The sequence below is a fragment of the Haliotis cracherodii genome, unplaced genomic scaffold (genome assembly GCF_022045235.1).
Source record: "Haliotis cracherodii isolate W230 unplaced genomic scaffold, xgHalCrac1.p SCAF_4, whole genome shotgun sequence".
NCBI lineage: Eukaryota > Metazoa > Mollusca > Gastropoda > Lepetellida > Haliotidae > Haliotis > Haliotis cracherodii.
The window spans coordinates 6,513,807-6,531,644 of record NW_027266297.1 but is presented as its reverse complement, the minus strand read 5'-3'; the positions used below and the strand labels follow the sequence as shown (position 1 = coordinate 6,531,644).

The 17,838-nt window shown below is 41.8% G+C and overlaps 1 protein-coding gene across 1 annotated transcript in view; it reads left to right on the top strand.

Moving 5' to 3' along the window:
* Positions 1 to 612: 612 nt before the first annotated feature.
* LOC139478871 (very long chain fatty acid elongase 4-like) overlaps positions 613 to 17,838 on the top strand; it is a 35,112-nt gene continuing 17,886 nt past the window's right edge. Inside the window, exons 1-4 of the mRNA XM_071261540.1 lie at positions 613 to 632; positions 6,863 to 6,961; positions 8,540 to 8,727; positions 12,472 to 12,552. Of these exons, the coding sequence (XP_071117641.1) occupies positions 6,892 to 6,961; positions 8,540 to 8,727; positions 12,472 to 12,552 (339 nt within the window). The 5' untranslated portion in view covers positions 613 to 632; positions 6,863 to 6,891. The remainder of the gene's footprint in view (positions 633 to 6,862; positions 6,962 to 8,539; positions 8,728 to 12,471; positions 12,553 to 17,838) is intronic.

The following is a 17,838-nucleotide window of genomic DNA, read 5'->3' as shown; positions in this document are numbered from 1 at the left end:
GATGACATAACATAATCTACAACTCTAGACCCATTCGTACTAATAAATGTAAAATCACCAGTTCCAGTGTCAGTTCCACGGCGGCAATTAAACAAGACCACATTATAAGAGATGAACACTGTTTTAGTAGTAATTTTCCCCCTGGACTTTTTAAACATAGAAAACAGTTTTATTTGATCATGAAAATACAAGTTGGGGACAAGTGATACTTGCACAAATATTTGCACCCCCCGACCCCTCAAAGTTACTGAAGTAAGGCCTTTGGACTTGGACATCCCAAATTTCCTTTATCACATCAACATGTTAAATGGCCAAGTTCACCAAACAGAGTTTGACCGGTACGGTAATACCGCCAGACAATCTCCCATAGATAATTACCGGGATCAAACTGGGTGAAACCAGGGTAATGCTGTCATAAATAGTTATTTCACTCGAAAATCTCGGTATTTTCCCGTCAAAGTAACAGCAGATTCTGTCTATTGAACCACAATTATTACTTTGCTGGTTGTCATGGAGAAAAACTCAAAGAAATAGTCACGAAGCTCTCATAAAATGCGTGTATATGCTACAAGGGAGATAAATCGAAGGTAACTAATATTAACTAGAGTTGCCGTTCTTTGATGGGTGCAAAGGTGGGTACGTTATGGGTACATGCGAACGAGTGACCTTCCATCCATCTAAAATCAAAAGTATCAATGAAAATTATTATTTCTATCTAACAGGAATAGCTCGAGTATACGCACAATGCAATAGAACATGTCGGATATACTTCGATCTTCTTGTAGACAGTTAAAAGTTGTATCTTGTCAAGACAACTCCTCAAGTTTCTCGTGTGAGGCTCTGTATGTGTAGGCATTATCTGTAAATCATTTTATAAAAATGTGAGTAGTGCACTTTAAAATTCGTGCAATTAAACTAAAACTGAATGCAGTGTTCTGACAGTTTTATGGCTGCTTATAATATAGTATTCGTATATAATGATGACTTAGATAAGTAAATATAAAGCCACAATTAAACATTTCCCTAAGCATGAGAAATCTAAAAGCAGACCTCAAGCGATTCCGACCAGGGACACGTTCCACAAAGCAATCTCAGCACTTAGTCGATCGTAACTCCCATTCTTTAACACTGACCTATGACAGTCGTAGCGCTAAGATCGCTTTGTGGAACGGGTCCCAGGCCGAGATCTACAGACATAAACATGTTTTTATGAATGACTACTAGGCACTTGGCCTCAGAGGTAGCACCTGTCATAAACATGTAAAGGCAAGTAAATTGTTCACCTGAAAAACACCGGAATATTTACGGGACATAATTTTTGTCACTAGGCCTAATGTGTCAAATTTGGAAATGTCATTCACATGTCTACCTTAACACTTTTTGAAAGTTTTGCTGAGCCCTGAAAGTTGTACCCTTGATCAAACAACTTTTGAGAAAGAGTTGTATGGTGTTCTTTGAAATCTTCGAAGAAAGAGAAGTGATGATCGATACTTTCAAGATTCTCTGATTGTATTGATCATCTTGAGAACAATAGCCTTATTGCAAACTAGTGTACAGCTAAAATATGACAGTCTCTAGTTTTCAGCTAACAATAATAGAGTGTTGATCTCTTGCAATGTTAAACAGTCCGGATGATTGTCAGTCTGTATAAAACCATGCATGGCTCTCTTACTCAATTTTGTAAGTCAAGCTTCTGATAGACAGACCCGTGGCAATCCTGAGTAAGAATACAAGTCCCCAGCAACTGATGCTTGTCGTAAGATGGATTAACGTGTTTTTAGATCGGTGCTCATGACGTCAGTCACTGAAATGTTCAGACTTGATTATAGCTGGAATATTGTCAAGTGCAGCCTCAGCAACAAACAAACAAATTCTACTAGACCGGTCACAGATGTCGACTAGGGCTGGGACGTGTCCACATTTACACCCGGGTACCCGACCCCCTATTACCCGACCCTACCTGGGTACCGGCTGTAGGTCTCAAGAGTTGGGTACAAACTGTCCTATTTGGAGTTGTTTTACCAGAACCCTAGCAAAAACTATTTAGATACATGTATCTAATAATCAGATCATGCGTACACTAAAGTTGACTGAAGCTTCATCTTCACTCCAACATATACAAGTCAAAGGGAATGTGTGCATCGTCAGAAAGAAATGTTAACATTTGCTCCTTGTAGTGTAACTACTGAGCTATAGTGAGTTTTTGTCATTAAACAATATATCACGTGACTAACTACTAGGGCTCCAAATTAATACATTATGAGGCGAATACGATCATATCACGAATATAGGGTAAAGAATACAAATATTAATTTACGAATACAATAACAAGTCAGCAGATGAATGAATAACAAAATAAATTATTTGACATGGTTTGTAAATTATTAATATATTATACATTTATATACTGCACTTGTCCAGGTACTAGTATCTGCTCAAATGTGACAATGACCAGTGACCACAATATTGTCAAATTAAATAGTATAAGAGTGTTGTCTTTGAAAGAAATCTATGAATATAATATGTTCTTATGGATATTATTGGGTACAGGGTATGTAAAAACACATGACTGCATATTCATAAATATTTGATTCTAGTGGCCACGAATAACAAATTCAAATCATGAATGGATACGGTTCTATTCACCGATTACACGAGTGAATCGTAACAGCCCTAATAACTACGGGTCCGGGTAGTACTGTGTCTACCCGGGGTAGTACTGTGTCTATCCGGGTCCATGTGCGGAGTATAAACATAACATATCTGAGGAGATTCATTGCTCCTAATGAGATACAATTGGAAGGGGATAACCTTGCATATCAAAAGATAAAAGGCACTCCTTGGTATGGCGACATCATAATGTTGTTTTTATAAACAAATTGAACCATGTTTCCACTAATATTTAACATGATAAATATATGTATTCTATTTGTATAATGTAAAATAGGTGTTCTTCCTTTGTTGTTGTTTTTTCGTTTGTTGTTTAACGCCCCACTCAGTAATATTCCAGCTATATGACGACGGTCTGTAAATAATCGAGTTTGGACCAGACAATCCAGTGATTGACATCATGATCATCGATCCACACAGTTGGGATACGATAACATGCATCAACCAAGTCAGCGAGCCTGACCACCCGATCCCGTTATTCGCCTCTTACAACAAGCATAGTCACCTTTTACGGCAAGCATTGGTTGCTGAAGACCTATTCTACCCCGGATCTTCACTGGTCTCTTTCTTAGTAAGGCAAGACATACACATATGGATGCTTTATTTGATAAAGTGAAGGTCATTGTTTCTTTATAAAAAATGTGACCCACCATGAGATAAGGGACCTTAGGGGTGAAAAATCACATTTATATTTCTTTAATATGTTTTGCAACTATGGCATCTTAAGACCATAACAGTACAATTCATAAGCTTCAATTCATATACTGATGGAAATGAATAAGGAACAATGAAATATTTTGGGAAATAAGCTTTACTGTCAGTACATTTGAAATAGTGCTCATACATATTCAACACGTCAATCAAATGTTGAGATGTGTTTGTGTGCATTGTTTCCAACGTGTATTTGGAAGACAGGCAGGGAATCCATGATAGCATATCATTTCACTGTGTCTGAAACTAAGTGTTCCTTGTTTATTTCCATCAGTTTATTTAGTACTGAAATACATGGTATCAAACATTTGTTTTTTCTGCAAAGTCCCATTTTCAGACTTATGACTGTTTATGTAATGGTTGCAGTTTTTAAATATAATGTCTGCTTAATTAAAAGTAGACATGTAAGCTGAAATGTTTTGAAATAGTTTTATTACATTACAAACTATGGTTTATGACCCTTTTGGCAATATTCCAGCAATATCACGGTAGGGGACACCAGAAATGGGCTTCACACATTGTACCCATGTTGTGGAGGTCCAACGTCTTTCTTTATGACGTCATAGGCCAGTTGTATCCATGCACCCATGAGGTCCCATTTCTCCTGGTCGGTCACAAATACCTTAGCAATAGCTTTCGGTGTCACGTGAATTTCCTAATCAGCCAACCAGCATTGAGGGGTCTAAGTTCACTGTACGAGTGAGCAAAGCATTCGAACCAGCATGTGTGATCTCTGTGTTCCATGACAAGTCAACCTGGCCAAGTATGTACCGGAATGTAAACCAGTGGGACAGGGCTAGACAGATTCCAAGGTTGTGTAATTACAGATCACGTATTCGTCAAATGTGTTATCTGTAGCATGTTAAAGGTCGCTGATAATCAGTCCAGTCAAGCTTATATAACATGATAGTGCTGTGAGCTACTCGTGAACATTTTACAACTTGACTGATAACTTCATCAATGAGGTTATCACATGCATGCGTGACTTAGAACTTATGAACTTACAACGTGTCCTGTTAGCTGAATTCTTTGTAAGCTCTTACCAGTAAATGTAGGGCATAGGATAAAAATGACACTTGATGTTAAAGTACATGAACACCAAAACGGTTTTTTTTCCCCACGTGATACCTTGAATTAGGCCCTAGTAGACTTGTTTCTTACAACTTTTTTCTAAAACTGAATGGGTAGGGAGGGATTTATTGTTTTGTTTAAAAAAAAGTTGTTATTCTATTATTATCATCGGTTACTTAAGAAAAAAACAAAGAGTGGGCGACCACAAGAATGAGATATCAACATTATATACAGCCTCTTTGAGGAGGGGCTGTCGGGTAGCCTAGTGTTTAAAGCGTTAGCTCGTCACGCTGAAGACCCGGGTTCGATTCCCGACATGGGTACAATGTGTGAAGCCCATTTCTGGTGTCCCCCGCCGTGATATTGCTGGAATATTGCTAAAAGCGGCGTAAAACCATACTCACTCACTCACTCTTTGAGGATGTTAATAAGATGTACAAGCTTTAACAATATGTACCTGTATTTAATTAATGATGACTCTCAGAATACAATCCGACCATGGCAATGTGAGACAAGTCCATTTCGGGTGATGCATGTGTGTGTTGCCAATAAATAAAAAGCATATTCCTATGTGCAAGGGGTCGGTGTACGGTTCTCGGTAGGAAGTGACAACATGGTGTCGATGGCTTGGGTGTTTACAAGTTTGCTTTATACAGGTAGATATATATGCAAGAAGCACTATGTGCCAGGTCAGCACATAGTGGTAGTGGTTGTTGTCTTGGTGCCCTGGATCACCTAGCCTAACCCTATGCTGAGTGAGGGTAAGACCTCTCTCTCATTTTCATCTTACTTACTTAAATTTGGAGATTTTACGTGTGCTTTAGTGGGTTTGTCAATGAGACTGAGGTGAGGCAACCGTGGGAGGGCTTTAGGGTTGCTTATTTAAGATTTTGAGAAATTTGGAAATTGAAAGCTTACCATAGGTGGGGGGACAAAGGGAGGGTGTGGTTTTAGGTTACCATATTCGGGACTTCTATTTCTTTACCTAGTTGGCTAAGTTGGTTTGAGCATTTATGTATTTGGTGTCTTAGTTTTTTGTGTTGTTGTTTTTAATAGCTTGTAATCCACTAAGCGTGTCCATTAAAATTAGGAATTTATTTTGTTTTTTAATTTGGGGTGTGTGTGGGGCTGTTGATATCCCCATTAGTTCGGCCGTGAAGATTGATTGGTTGTTTGGGAGCCTATAGGATTTTGTTTCCTTTGTCAGTTGAGAAATATGGATGCTGAATCCTGTGTTTCGAGTCCGGGTCAGAGGACCTGTCAATGTAGATGTGGCACCAATTTGGCCATTTTTCATGTATGTATGTTAGTGTGGTGTTTTTAGCGGAGTTTTGGGTCAGTTGTCTTATTTATTCTAGAGGAGAGTGCTGTGTCTATTTTTGGGGTTTGAAGTTTGGTTGTGAAGATGTTATTTGGTTTTGTGTTTTGTGTTTTGTTTTAATTCATTTTGGTCATTTCATCTTACTTACTTACTTACTTACTTACTTAGAGATTTAACGTACACTTTCAGACTGTGAGCGTTTCATCTCTGGACCAAGGCTTATATAGCAAAGATCACCTGACATGGATTTAATCATAAATATAAACAACAGTAATTAATCAGTGACATAGTTGCACAGCTCGTTCAGGAAGGCAGACAGTCAATGTACAATACAATTGGGATTAGCAAATCGGTCCAAAATCGGCCTTAGAGTTCCTGTGTGTGTGATACCTGCAGCCAATCAGTATTTTAATAATAAAGATCCGTAAAGAAATACATGTACGCATGGTGACAAGGATGCATTGGGTAATTCATATTATGTCAGGAATTTATGACAATGTCAGAATAATATTGTTTCAAAAAGAGTTTTTCTTTGTTTCTTTTCTCTTTGTTTAGGCCCAGGGTAGCAGCAAGCCAGTTTCACAACTTATCAGTACATCTTAGATTTTTTTACAAATAATAACATACTTCTCACCCACACATACACTCTAGTAAAACAAATATACTGCATATATCACGTAGGCATAAACTGTTAAAGCTTCTATGTTCCACTGCAGTGCAGGAAGACCATGCAGGTGTCATACATTAAAGTCTAAAGTGTAAAACTTAATTAATGTGTAAGCTGCTTCTTATTTTCAAAGAGTTTATGATACAGCATCCAAGCTCTATAGATTTCTGCTGATTACCTGTCTTGAAAGCAGTGTCCTATTCTAAGTTGTAACATGAAAATAAGTTTTTTTTATTTTGGAATTTGCATCTATGAATATATAATTTTGCAATAAGTACAAAAAGAGTGTTCGTATAAACATGACAAATGGTAGTCTAAAAGCAAGAATCAATTGAGTTCTCAGGCCAAAGCAAATATTACTCAAGCCTATTTCCACTTATTTCAATGAAATAGTATAATTCAAGTTGTTTTATCTTTTTCAGATCTTAAATTGTGATCACAGGAATTTTTAATGACGAGAGGGATGGGATCCGTTTGGCAAAACATGACAGGATACTACCAGGACAGTCTGGACAGGGGAGGTAAGTCTTACATTCTATTTCAGGACTTGGAATTTGGTAACAACATTTAAGTCCAAGGTTCAATTCCCCATATGGGTATAACCTGTAAAACAAAAGTCCATATATGGTGTGTATTGCCGACCTCCATATATGTTGTGTGTTGCAGACCTCCAGCCCTCTGTGTATTGCAGACCTCCATCCCTCTGTGTATTGCAGACCTCCATCCCTCTGTGGATTGCAGACCTCCATCCCTCTGTGTATTGCAGACCTCCATCCCTCTGTGTATTGCAGACCTCCATCCCTCTGTGGATTGCAGACCTCCATCCCTCTGTGGATTGCAGACCTCCATCCCTCTGTGGATTGCAGACCTCCATCCCTCTGTGTATTGCAGACCTCCATCCCTCTGTGTATTGCAGACCTCCATCCCTCTGTGGATTGCAGACCTCCATCCCTCTGTGTATTGCAGACCTCCAGCCCTCTGTGTATTGCAGACCTCCATCCCTCTGTGTATTGCAGACCTCCGTCCCTCTGTGGATTGCAGACCTCCATATATGTTGTGTATTGCAGACCTCCAGCCCTCTGTGTATTGCAGACCTCCATCCCTCTGTGTATTGCAGACCTCCATCCCTCTGTGGATTGCAGACCTCCATCCCTCTGTGTATTGCAGACCTCCATCCCTCTGTGTATTGCAGACCTCCATCCCTCTGTGGATTGCAGACCTCCATCCCTCTGTGGATTGCAGACCTCCATCCCTCTGTGGATTGCAGACCTCCATCCCTCTGTGTATTGCAGACCTCCATCCCTCTGTGTATTGCAGACCTCCATCCCTCTGTGGATTGCAGACCTCCATCCCTCTGTGTATTGCAGACCTCCAGCCCTCTGTGTATTGCAGACCTCCATCCCTCTGTGTATTGCAGACCTCCATCCCTCTGTGGATTGCAGACCTCCATATATGTTGTGTATTGCAGACCTCCAGCCCTCTGTGGATTGCAGACCTCTATATATGTTGTGTATTGCAGACCTCCATCCCTCTGTGTATTGCAGACCTCCAGCCCTCTGTGTATTGCAGACCTCCATCCCTCTGTGTATTGCAGACCTCCATCCCTCTGTGGATTGCAGACCTCTATATATGTTGTGTATTGCAGACCTCCATCCCTCTGTGTATTGCAGACCTCCAGCCCTCTGTGTATTGCAGACCTCCATCCCTCTGTGTATTGCAGACCTCCATCCCTCTGTGTATTGCAGACCTCCATCCCTCTGGGGATTGCAGACCTCCAGCCCTCTGTGTATTGCAGACCTCTATATATGTTGTGTATTGCTGACCTCCATCCCTCTGTGTATTGCAGACCTCTATATATGTTGTGTATTGCAGACCTCCATCCCTCTGTGTATTGCAGACCTCTATATATGTTGTGTATTGCAGACCTCCTTCCCTCTGTGTATTGCAGACCTCCATCCCTCTGTGTATTGCAGACCTCCATCCCTCTGGGGATTGCAGACCTCCAGCCCTCTGGGGATTGCAGACCTCCAGCCCTCTGGGGATTGCAGACCTCCATTTATGTTGCGTATTGCAGACCTCCATCCCTCTGTGTATTGCAGACCCTCGTGTGTCCGGCTGGCTGTTGATGGACTCCCCTGTCCCGAGTGTTGTGATCTTCTTGCTGTACCTGTTGGTGGTATGTCTGGGCCCACGCATCATGGCTGGCCGGAAGCCTGTCAACTTGAAGCTCGTTCTCATCCCCTACAACTTTGGTCTCGTGGCTCTCTCCTGCTATATGTTCTATGAGGTTAGTGGTTACTAGTGTGACAACATCGAAAAGAATAATGGAATGATGAAGCTTGAAACCAATTTCAGTTCAGATCACAGATTCTTTGCTTGACCTTCCATTTAAGCCTTGCTTTGACCCTCTCTTTCAATCCTTGCTTGACCCTCTCTTTCAATCCTTGCTTGATTCTCTCTTTCAATCCTTGCTTGATTCTCTCTTTCAATCCTTGCTTGATTCTCTCTTTCAATCCTTGCTTGATTCTCTCTTTCTATCCTTGCTTGATTCTCTCTTTCAATCCTTGCTTGACCCTCTCTCTCAATCCTTGCTTGATTCTCTCTTTCAATCCTTGCTTGACCCTCTCTTTCAATCCTTGCTTGACCCTCTCTTTCAATCCTTGCTTGATTCTCTCTTTCAATCCTTGCTTGATTCTCTCTTTCAATCCTTGCTTGATTCTCTCTTTCAATCCTTGCTTGATTCTCTCTTTCTATCCTTGCTTGATTCTCTCTTTCAATCCTTGCTTGACCCTCTCTTTCAATCCTTGCTTGATTCTCTCTTTCAATCCTTGCTTGACCCTCTCTTTCAATCCTTGCTTGACCCTCTCTTTCAATCCTTGCTTGATTCTCTCTTTCAATCCTTGCTTGATTCTCTCTTTCAATCCTTGCTTGACCCTCTCTTTCAATCCTTGCTTGATTCTCTCTTTCAATCCTTGCTTGACCCTCTCTTTCAATCCTTGCTTGATTCTCTCTTTCTATCCTTGCTTGATTCTCTCTTTCAATCCTTGCTTGACCCTCTCTTTCAATCCTTGCTTGATTCTCTCTTTCAATCCTTGCTTGACCCTCTCTTTCAATCCTTGCTTGACCCTCTCTTTCAATCCTTGCTTGATTCTCTCTTTCAATCCTTGCTTGACCCTCTCTTTCAATCCTTGCTTGACCCTCTCTTTCAATCCTTGCTTGATTCTCTCTTTCAATCCTTGCTTGATTCTCTCTTTCTATCCTTGCTTGACCCTCTCTTTCAATCCTTGCTTGACCCTCTCTTTCAATCCTTGCCTGACCCTCTCTTTCAATCCTTGCTTGATTCTCTCTTCAGGCCTTTCTTGACCCTCTCTTTCAATCCTTGCTTGACCCTCTCTTTCAATCCTTGCTTGATTCTCTCTTCAGGCCTTTCTTGACCCTCTCTTTCAATCCTTGCTTGACCCTCTCTTTCAATCCTTGCCTGACCCTCTCTTTCAATCCTTGCTTGATTCTCTCTTCAGGCCTTTCTTGACCCTCTCTTTCAATCCTTGCTTGACCCTCTCTTTCAATCCTTGCTTGACCCTCTCTTTCAATCCTTGCTTGATTCTCTCTTCAGGCCTTTCTTGACCCTCTCTTTCAATCCTTGCTTGACCCTCTCTTTCAATCCTTGCTTTGACCCACTCTTTCAATCCTTGCTTGACCCTCTCTTTCAATCCTTGCTTTGACCCACTCTTTCAGGCCTTTCTTGACCCTCTCTTTCAATCCTTGCTTGATTCTCTCTTTCAATCCTTGCTTGACTCTCTCTTTCAATCCTTGCTTGATTCTCTCTTTCAATCCTTGCTTGACCCTCTCTTTCAATCCTTGCTTGACCCTCTCTTTCAATCCTTGCTTGATTCTCTCTTTCAATCCTTGCTTGACCCTCTCTTTCAATCCTTGCTTGACCCTCTCTTTCAATCCTTGCCTGACCCTCTCTTTCAATCCTTGCTTGACCCTCTCTTTCAATCCTTGCTTGACCCTCTCTTTCAATCCTTGCTTGACCCTCTCTTTCAGGCCTTTCTTGACCCTCTCTTTCAATCCTTGCTTGATTCTCTCTTTCAATCCTTGCTTGACTCTCTCTTTCAATCCTTGCTTGATTCTCTCTTTCAATCTTTGCTTGACCCTCTCTTTCAATCCTTGCTTGACCCTCTCTTTCAATCCTTGCTTGACCCTCTCTTTCAATCCTTGCTTGATTCTCTCTTTCAATCCTTGCTTTGACCCACTCTTTCAATCCTTGCTTGACCCTCTCTTTCAATCCTTGCTTTGACCCACTCTTTCAATCCTTGCCTGACCCTCTCTTTCAATCCTTGCTTGATTCTCTCTTCAGGCCTTTCTTGACCCTCTCTTTCAATCCTTGCTTGACCCTCTCTTTCAATCCTTGCTTGACCCTCTCTTTCAATCCTTGCTTGATTCTCTCTTTCAATCCTTGCTTGACCCTCTCTTTCAATCCTTGCTTGATTCTCTCTTTCAATCCTTGCTTGACCCTCTCTTTCAATCCTTGCTTGACCCTCTCTTTCAATCCTTGCTTGATTCTCTCTTTCAATCCTTGCTTGACCCTCTCTTTCAATCCTTGCTTGACCCTCTCTTTCAATCCTTGCTTGATTCTCTCTTTCAATCCTTGCTTGACTCTCTCTTTCAATCCTTGCTTGATTCTCTCTTTCAATCCTTGCTTGATTCTCTCTTTCAATCCTTGCTTGACCCTCTCTTTCAATCCTTGCTTGATTCTCTCTTTCAATCCTTGCTTGACCCTCTCTTTCAATCCTTGCTTGACCCTCTCTTTCAATCCTTGCTTGATTCTCTCTTTCAATCCTTGCTTGACCCTCTCTTTCAATCCTTGCTTGACCCTCTCTTTCAATCCTTGCTTGACCCTCTCTTTCAATCCTTGCTTGATTCTCTCTTTCAATCCTTGCTTGACTCTCTCTTTCAATCCTTGCTTGATTCTCTCTTTCAATCCTTGCTTGATTCTCTCTTTCAATCCTTGCTTGACCCTCTCTTTCAATCCTTGCTTGATTCTCTCTTTCAATCCTTGCTTGACCCTCTCTTTCAATCCTTGCTTGACCCTCTCTTTCAATCCTTGCTTGATTCTCTCTTTCAATCCTTGCTTGACCCTCTCTTTCAATCCTTGCTTGATTCTCTCTTTCAATCCTTGCTTGACCCTCTCTTTCAATCCTTGCTTGACCCTCTCTTTCAATCCTTGCTTGACCCTCTCTTTCAATCCTTGCTTTGACCCTCTCTTTCAATCCTTGCTTGATTCTCTCTTTCAATCCTTGCTTGACCCTCTCTTTCAATCCTTGCTTGACCCTCTCTTTCAATCCTTGCTTGACCCTCTCTTTCAATCCTTGCTTGACCCTCTCTTTCAATCCATGCTTGACCCTCTCTTTCAATCCTTGCTTGACTCTCTCTTTCAATCCTTGCTTGACCCTCTCTTTCAATCCTTGCTTGATTCTCTCTTCAGGCCTTTCTTGATGTTAGACTGGGCATTGCTTGATGTTTGACACAGGCCTTGCTTGATGTTTGACACAGGCCTTGCTTGATGTTTGACACAGGCCTTGCTTGATGTTTGACACAGGTCTTGCCTGGGCAACAATAAACATGATCAATCAGAATCACATGAGCTGTGGTGTCCTTTAAATAACTACTGCACACAAAGGACATTTTTCTGATTTATAATTTTTTCATCAAGACAACAGTGACATTTGAGACAGATGTAGATGACTAATCAAAGTTGAAATATCCAGTCACATCGATTCTACCCACCTCATTAGGAGCCATTCAGACAGTTCACCTGCCTGCAGTCATCAACTTTGACAATGATTATTTAAGTCTGGCTCTTAAGCTGAATAACAATGTCCATTCTTGATTTGATTAATGTAAATATATTTAAAAGGAAATTGATGTTTTCCAGCATTTATTATATAATTGCATCACCTGAAAATATTCAAATGTTTGAAGATCAATTTGTTTCAAAGAAATGCCATGTTCATATTTTCTTTTTCAGTTTGTGGTCACATCTACTCTTTCCCACTACAGCTTCCTGTGTCAACCAGTCGACTACTCCGACAGCCCCTTAGCACTACGGGTAAGTCCACAGCTTCCTGTGTCAACCAGTCGACTACTCCGACAGTCCCTTAACCCTATGGGTAAGTCTCTATCTTACCTGTGTCAACCAGTCGACTACTCTGACAGTGTCTTTTCCCCATTGGTAAGTCTCTATCTACCTTTGTCAACCAGTCGACTACTCCGACAGTGTCTTATCCCTATGGGTAAGTCCACAGCTACTGTGTCAACCCGTCAACTACACCGACAGTCACTTATCCCTATGGGTAAGTCTCTATCTACCTGTGTCAACCAGTCGACTACTCTGACAGTGTCTTATCCCTATGGGTAAGTTCACAGCTACCTGTGTCAACCAGTCGACTACTCTGACAGTCTCTTATCCCTATGGGTAAGTCTATATCTACCTGTGTCAACCGGTCAAATACTCCGACAGTCTCTTGGCACTGCAAGTCCACAGCTACCTGTGTCAACCAGTCCACTTTCCCTTTCCACAGCCGTTGACTCCTGAGTTGATTTGTTTTACCAGAGTCTCAGTCTGATTCTACAGGTTGCTGTAACGTTAAGGAAGCACAGGTGGCCCAATTTACATCCCTTAGGATCACCAGAATCCTATAATCGCAGGTTCAAATACTCATTTGACCTCATGTCATTAACCTCATGTCCTATGAATAACAAGTGTCATGTCTTTTAAAACAGCATGCAATATTTTCATGATGGCATGGTCAGAATAAGACATGCATGTTACTATTATATCGTTCAGTTCAAGGCAAGATTTCTTTCTTTTTATACTTTATTGATTTTCTTGGCAAGTATGCCAGGTTGAGGGAGACAATATTAATCAAATATTAAAATGTTTGCTTGGGGCTAAGTTACGAAGGTAAGCTTAATATTCTAAAGTCAGAATAGTTTTTTGAAAATGCAGGTAATCTGCCACCTGGTTATATTTCTGCAGATAAATTTCTAGAAGCTCAGGTTAAGAAGAAAATTGCTTTTACTTTTGGAAAATTTAATGCAGGCGTATTCATAAAAATGAGAAACAAATTAGTGGTATGAAGTGATTTTGTAAATTGCAAGTAGTAATACTGATTAATAATTCCTGAATCATTTTCCTAAAACTTTATGGAAACTGAAATATGAGGGATGCAGTGATGATTTAGACTTCAACCGATGATTGAGTTGTTTTTGGCTGAGCTGTGTCCCGTTCCATAAAGTGAGTTTTGTGCTAAGATCATCGAAACTCTTACTTTAATATATACTTACGGCTGTTGTAGAGCTGAGATCATGACATGGAAAGAGTCCAAGGGTCCTCGTTCCACAAAGTCATCTTAGTGCTACGATGATTGTCGCTGATACTTTTATATATACTTATGGCAGTCATGGCACTAAGATAATTATGTGGAAAGAGGTCCCAGCATGACGAATGTCATAAGTCAATGTTAAAGAAAGGGAATTAGGGCAATCTTAGTGCTAAGACTTCTTTTCGGCAAGGGGCATGGTACTGTGTGTTCGTGCAAGGCAGTGAAAGGGGGTCCCAGCATGATGAATGTTATAAGTCAGTGTAAAAGAATCAGTGTAAAGTGTGAGTTAGGACCATCTTAGCGCTAAGATCCCTTTCTGGAAAGGGGTATCGTACTGTGTGTTCATGTAAGGCAGTGATGGAATTCGAACCATCTTAGCCCTTAGACCCTTTGTGGCAAGGATCATCGTACTGTGTGTTCATGCAAGGCAGTGGAAGGGGGTCCCAGCATGACGAATGTCATAAGTCAGTGTAAAAGAATGAGAGTTGGACCATCATATCGCTAAGACCCTTTCTGTAAAGGGTGCTGAGAGTTCATGCAAGGCAGTGAGGCCTGTGAATGGGTTTCAATAACTGTTTTTGTTTCTGCATCGTATGACCTGATGTCTGATGTATTGATGGAAACACATAACGAAGCATCCAAAATATCAGTGATTTGTTGGCCAGATTAATCTAGATGTTCCATCCATAATTGGCTATTCCCCCCAAAAAAGTGTGAATAACCTACTTCAGGAAATAACTGCTTTCCCTAGTACCACACCCACTCTGTTTAACGAAGCAAACAATGTTTGCTGATACAATGCCGTGATGTTTGTCGCAGTTTCAATCAGAATTGATTCTCCTCCATGTACGTTTGATCAGCGCGATACTGGTGTATAATCACATCATCAGTGTCACCTGACCTGACACTGTTGTCACAGCGCCACCTAGGAAGAGTTCCGATGCTTGGCGATTATGACAATTACCCAACCGCTTTCATCTTGTTTGCCAAACTAACCTTATATTTTGTGACCAAACATTCATTATAAGGATTAATGTGGTTCGAGCTAACCATGGAATAGCTGTTTTGTGAGATATTCATGATGCATGTTCTGTTTTAATGTGTATTTGCAACCTTTATGTGGAACACTCTTGTAGCCAGTTCTATTCCATACTAATCACATCATTAGCTCTTTGGCTATTAGATCTGGGCTTGATATAATTGCTTTTGTGATGTACAACCGAAATAACAGTCGTTTCATCGTGTTGATGCTTCTACAGACAGCATGATACCATGAACCAAGTCTGATCATGGTCGTGAATTGATGATGATGTGGTATTTGTATCTTGCGGCATAGTTTCAAGCATGAAGACGTTTATCTATACTTGAGACATGTTTATGAAGCTATTGATTGGTTCGTCTCAGATCATGTTAGGCGGTGGAATCATGGCGCCATGGTTGCCATACAATCTTTCTGATTGTAATCAGGAACTTTGGTAGAGTCTTATTGTTTGGGGACATTTTTATGATTTATATACTATTTGCCCTTTGTACATTAAATTGACATGAGAGGGAAAATGAAAAAGATAGAGTAAATTGGATGTTTTTCCTTTAAAAAAGTGGTCCTCAGATTGTTCGATTAAGAACAAAGTAGACCTTGTAATATGTGTTCTTTTTTGTAATTTATTTGCACATTAAATCTTTATTTTTTAATTCAATCATGAACTCGTCTCAAAGCAGCATTTTTTTACCATTATGAACCTGAAGTAGAACAATTATGAAAAAAGTATTAAGTGTAGCTAAAATTAGCACTCTTTGATCACACATACATTTTTATCATTAACAACTTAAAAAATAATTTCATCGTGTTATTTGGGGCATGGTAGGTAAGGTAGTTGTAATAGTTTTGTATTGTTTGGTGGCAAATCTGGGCTCTTGTTTCCCTTTCAAGTTGGTGGGGTAGGTTAAAGTGTTGGCTTGTTAGGGCTCTTGTTTCCCTGTTCTTGGGTAGGACAGTGGTTAAAGTGTTGGCTTGTCAGGGCTCTTGTTTCCTTGTGGAGGAATAGGACAGTGGTTAAAGTGTTGGCTTGTCAGGGCTCTTGTATCCTTGTGTTGGGGTAGGGCAGTGGTTAAAGTGTTGGCTTGTTAGGGCTCTTGTTTCCCGATGGTGGGGAAGGGCAGTGGTTAAAGTGTTGGCTTGTCAGGGCTCTTGTTTCCGGATGGTGGGGTAGGGCAGTGGTTAAAGTGTTGGCTTGTCAGGGCTCTTGTTTCCCGATGGTTGGGAAGGACAGTGGTTAAAGTGTTGGCTTGTTAGGGCTCTTGTTTCCCGATGGTGGGGTAGGACAGTGGTTAAAGTGTTGGCTTGTCAGGGCTCTTGTATCCGTGTGTTGGGGTAGGGCAGTGGTTAAAGTGTAGGCTTGTCAGGGCTCTTGTTTCCCGATGGTGGTGTAGGGCAGTGGTTAAAGTGTTGGCTTGTCAGGGCTCTTGTATCCTTGTGTTGGGGTAGGGCAGTGGTTAAAGTGTTGGCTTGTCAGGGCTCTTGTTTCCCGATGGTGGGGAAGGACAGTGGTTAAAGTGTTGGCTTGTCAGGGCTCTTTTTACCTGGTGTTGGGGTAGGGCAGTGGTTTAAGTGTTGGCTTGTCAGGGCTCTTGTATCCTTGTGCTGGGGTAGGGCAGTGGTTAAAGTGTTGGCTTGTCAGGGCTCTTGTATCCTTGTGTTGGGGTAGGACAGTGGTTAAAGTGTAGGCTTGTCAGGGCTCTTGTTTCCTTGTGTTGGGGTAGGGCAGTGGTTAAAGTGTTGGCTTGTTAGGGCTCTTGTTTCCCGATGGTGGGGAAGGGCAGTGGTTAAAGTGTTGGCTTGTCAGGGCTCTTGTTTCCGGATGGTGGGGTAGGGCAGTGGTTAAAGTGTTGGCTTGTCAGGGCTCTTGTTTCCCGATGGTTGGGAAGGACAGTGGTTAAAGTGTTGGCTTGTTAGGGCTCTTGTTTCCCGATGGTGGGGTAGGACAGTGGTTAAAGTGTTGGCTTGTCAGGGCTCTTGTATCCGTGTGTTGGGGTAGGGCAGTGGTTAAAGTGTAGGCTTGTCAGGGCTCTTGTTTCCCGATGGTGGTGTAGGGCAGTGGTTAAAGTGTTGGCTTGTCAGGGCTCTTGTATCCTTGTGTTGGGGTAGGACAGTGGTTAAAGTGTTGGCTTGTCAGGGCTCTTGTTTCCCGATGGTGGGGAAGGACAGTGGTTAAAGTGTTGGCTTGTCAGGGCTCTTTTTACCTGGTGTTGGGGTAGGGCAGTGGTTTAAGTGTTGGCTTGTCAGGGCTCTTGTATCCTTGTGTTGGGGTAGGGCAGTGGTTAAAGTGTTGGCTTGTCAGGGCTCTTGTATCCTTGTGTTGGGGTAGGACAGTGGTTAAAGTGTTGGCTTGTCAGGGCTCTTGTTTCCTTGTGTTGGGGTAGGGCAGTGGTTAAAGTGTTGGCTTGTCAGGGCTCTTGTTTCCCGATGGTGGGGTAGGACAGTGGTTAAAGTGTTGGCTTGTCAGGGCTCTTGTTTCCCGATGGTGGGGTAGGACAGTGGTTAAAGTGTTGGCTTGTCAGGGCTCTTGTATCCTTGTGTTGGGGTAGGGCAGTGGTTAAAGTGTAGGCTTGTCAGGGCTCTTGTTTCCCGATGGTGGGGTAGGGCAGTGGTTAAAGTGTTGGTTTGTCAGGGCTCTTGTTTCCCGATGGTGGTGTAGGGCCGTGGTTAAAGTGTTGGCTTGTCAGGGCTCTTGTATCATTGTGTTAGGATAGGACAGTGGTTAAAGTGTTGGTTTGTCAGGGCTCTTGTTTCCCGATGGTGGGTAAGGACAGTGGTTAAAGTGTTGGCTTGTCAGGGCTCCTTTTGCCTGGTGTTGGGGTAGGGCAGTGGTTAAAGTGTTGGCTTGTCAGGGCTCTTGTATCCTTGTGTTGGGATAGGGCAGTGGTTAAAGTGTTGGCTTGTCAGGGCTCTTGTTTCCTTGTGTTGGGGTAGGGCAGTGGTTAAAGTGTTGGCTTGTCAGGGCTCTTGTTTC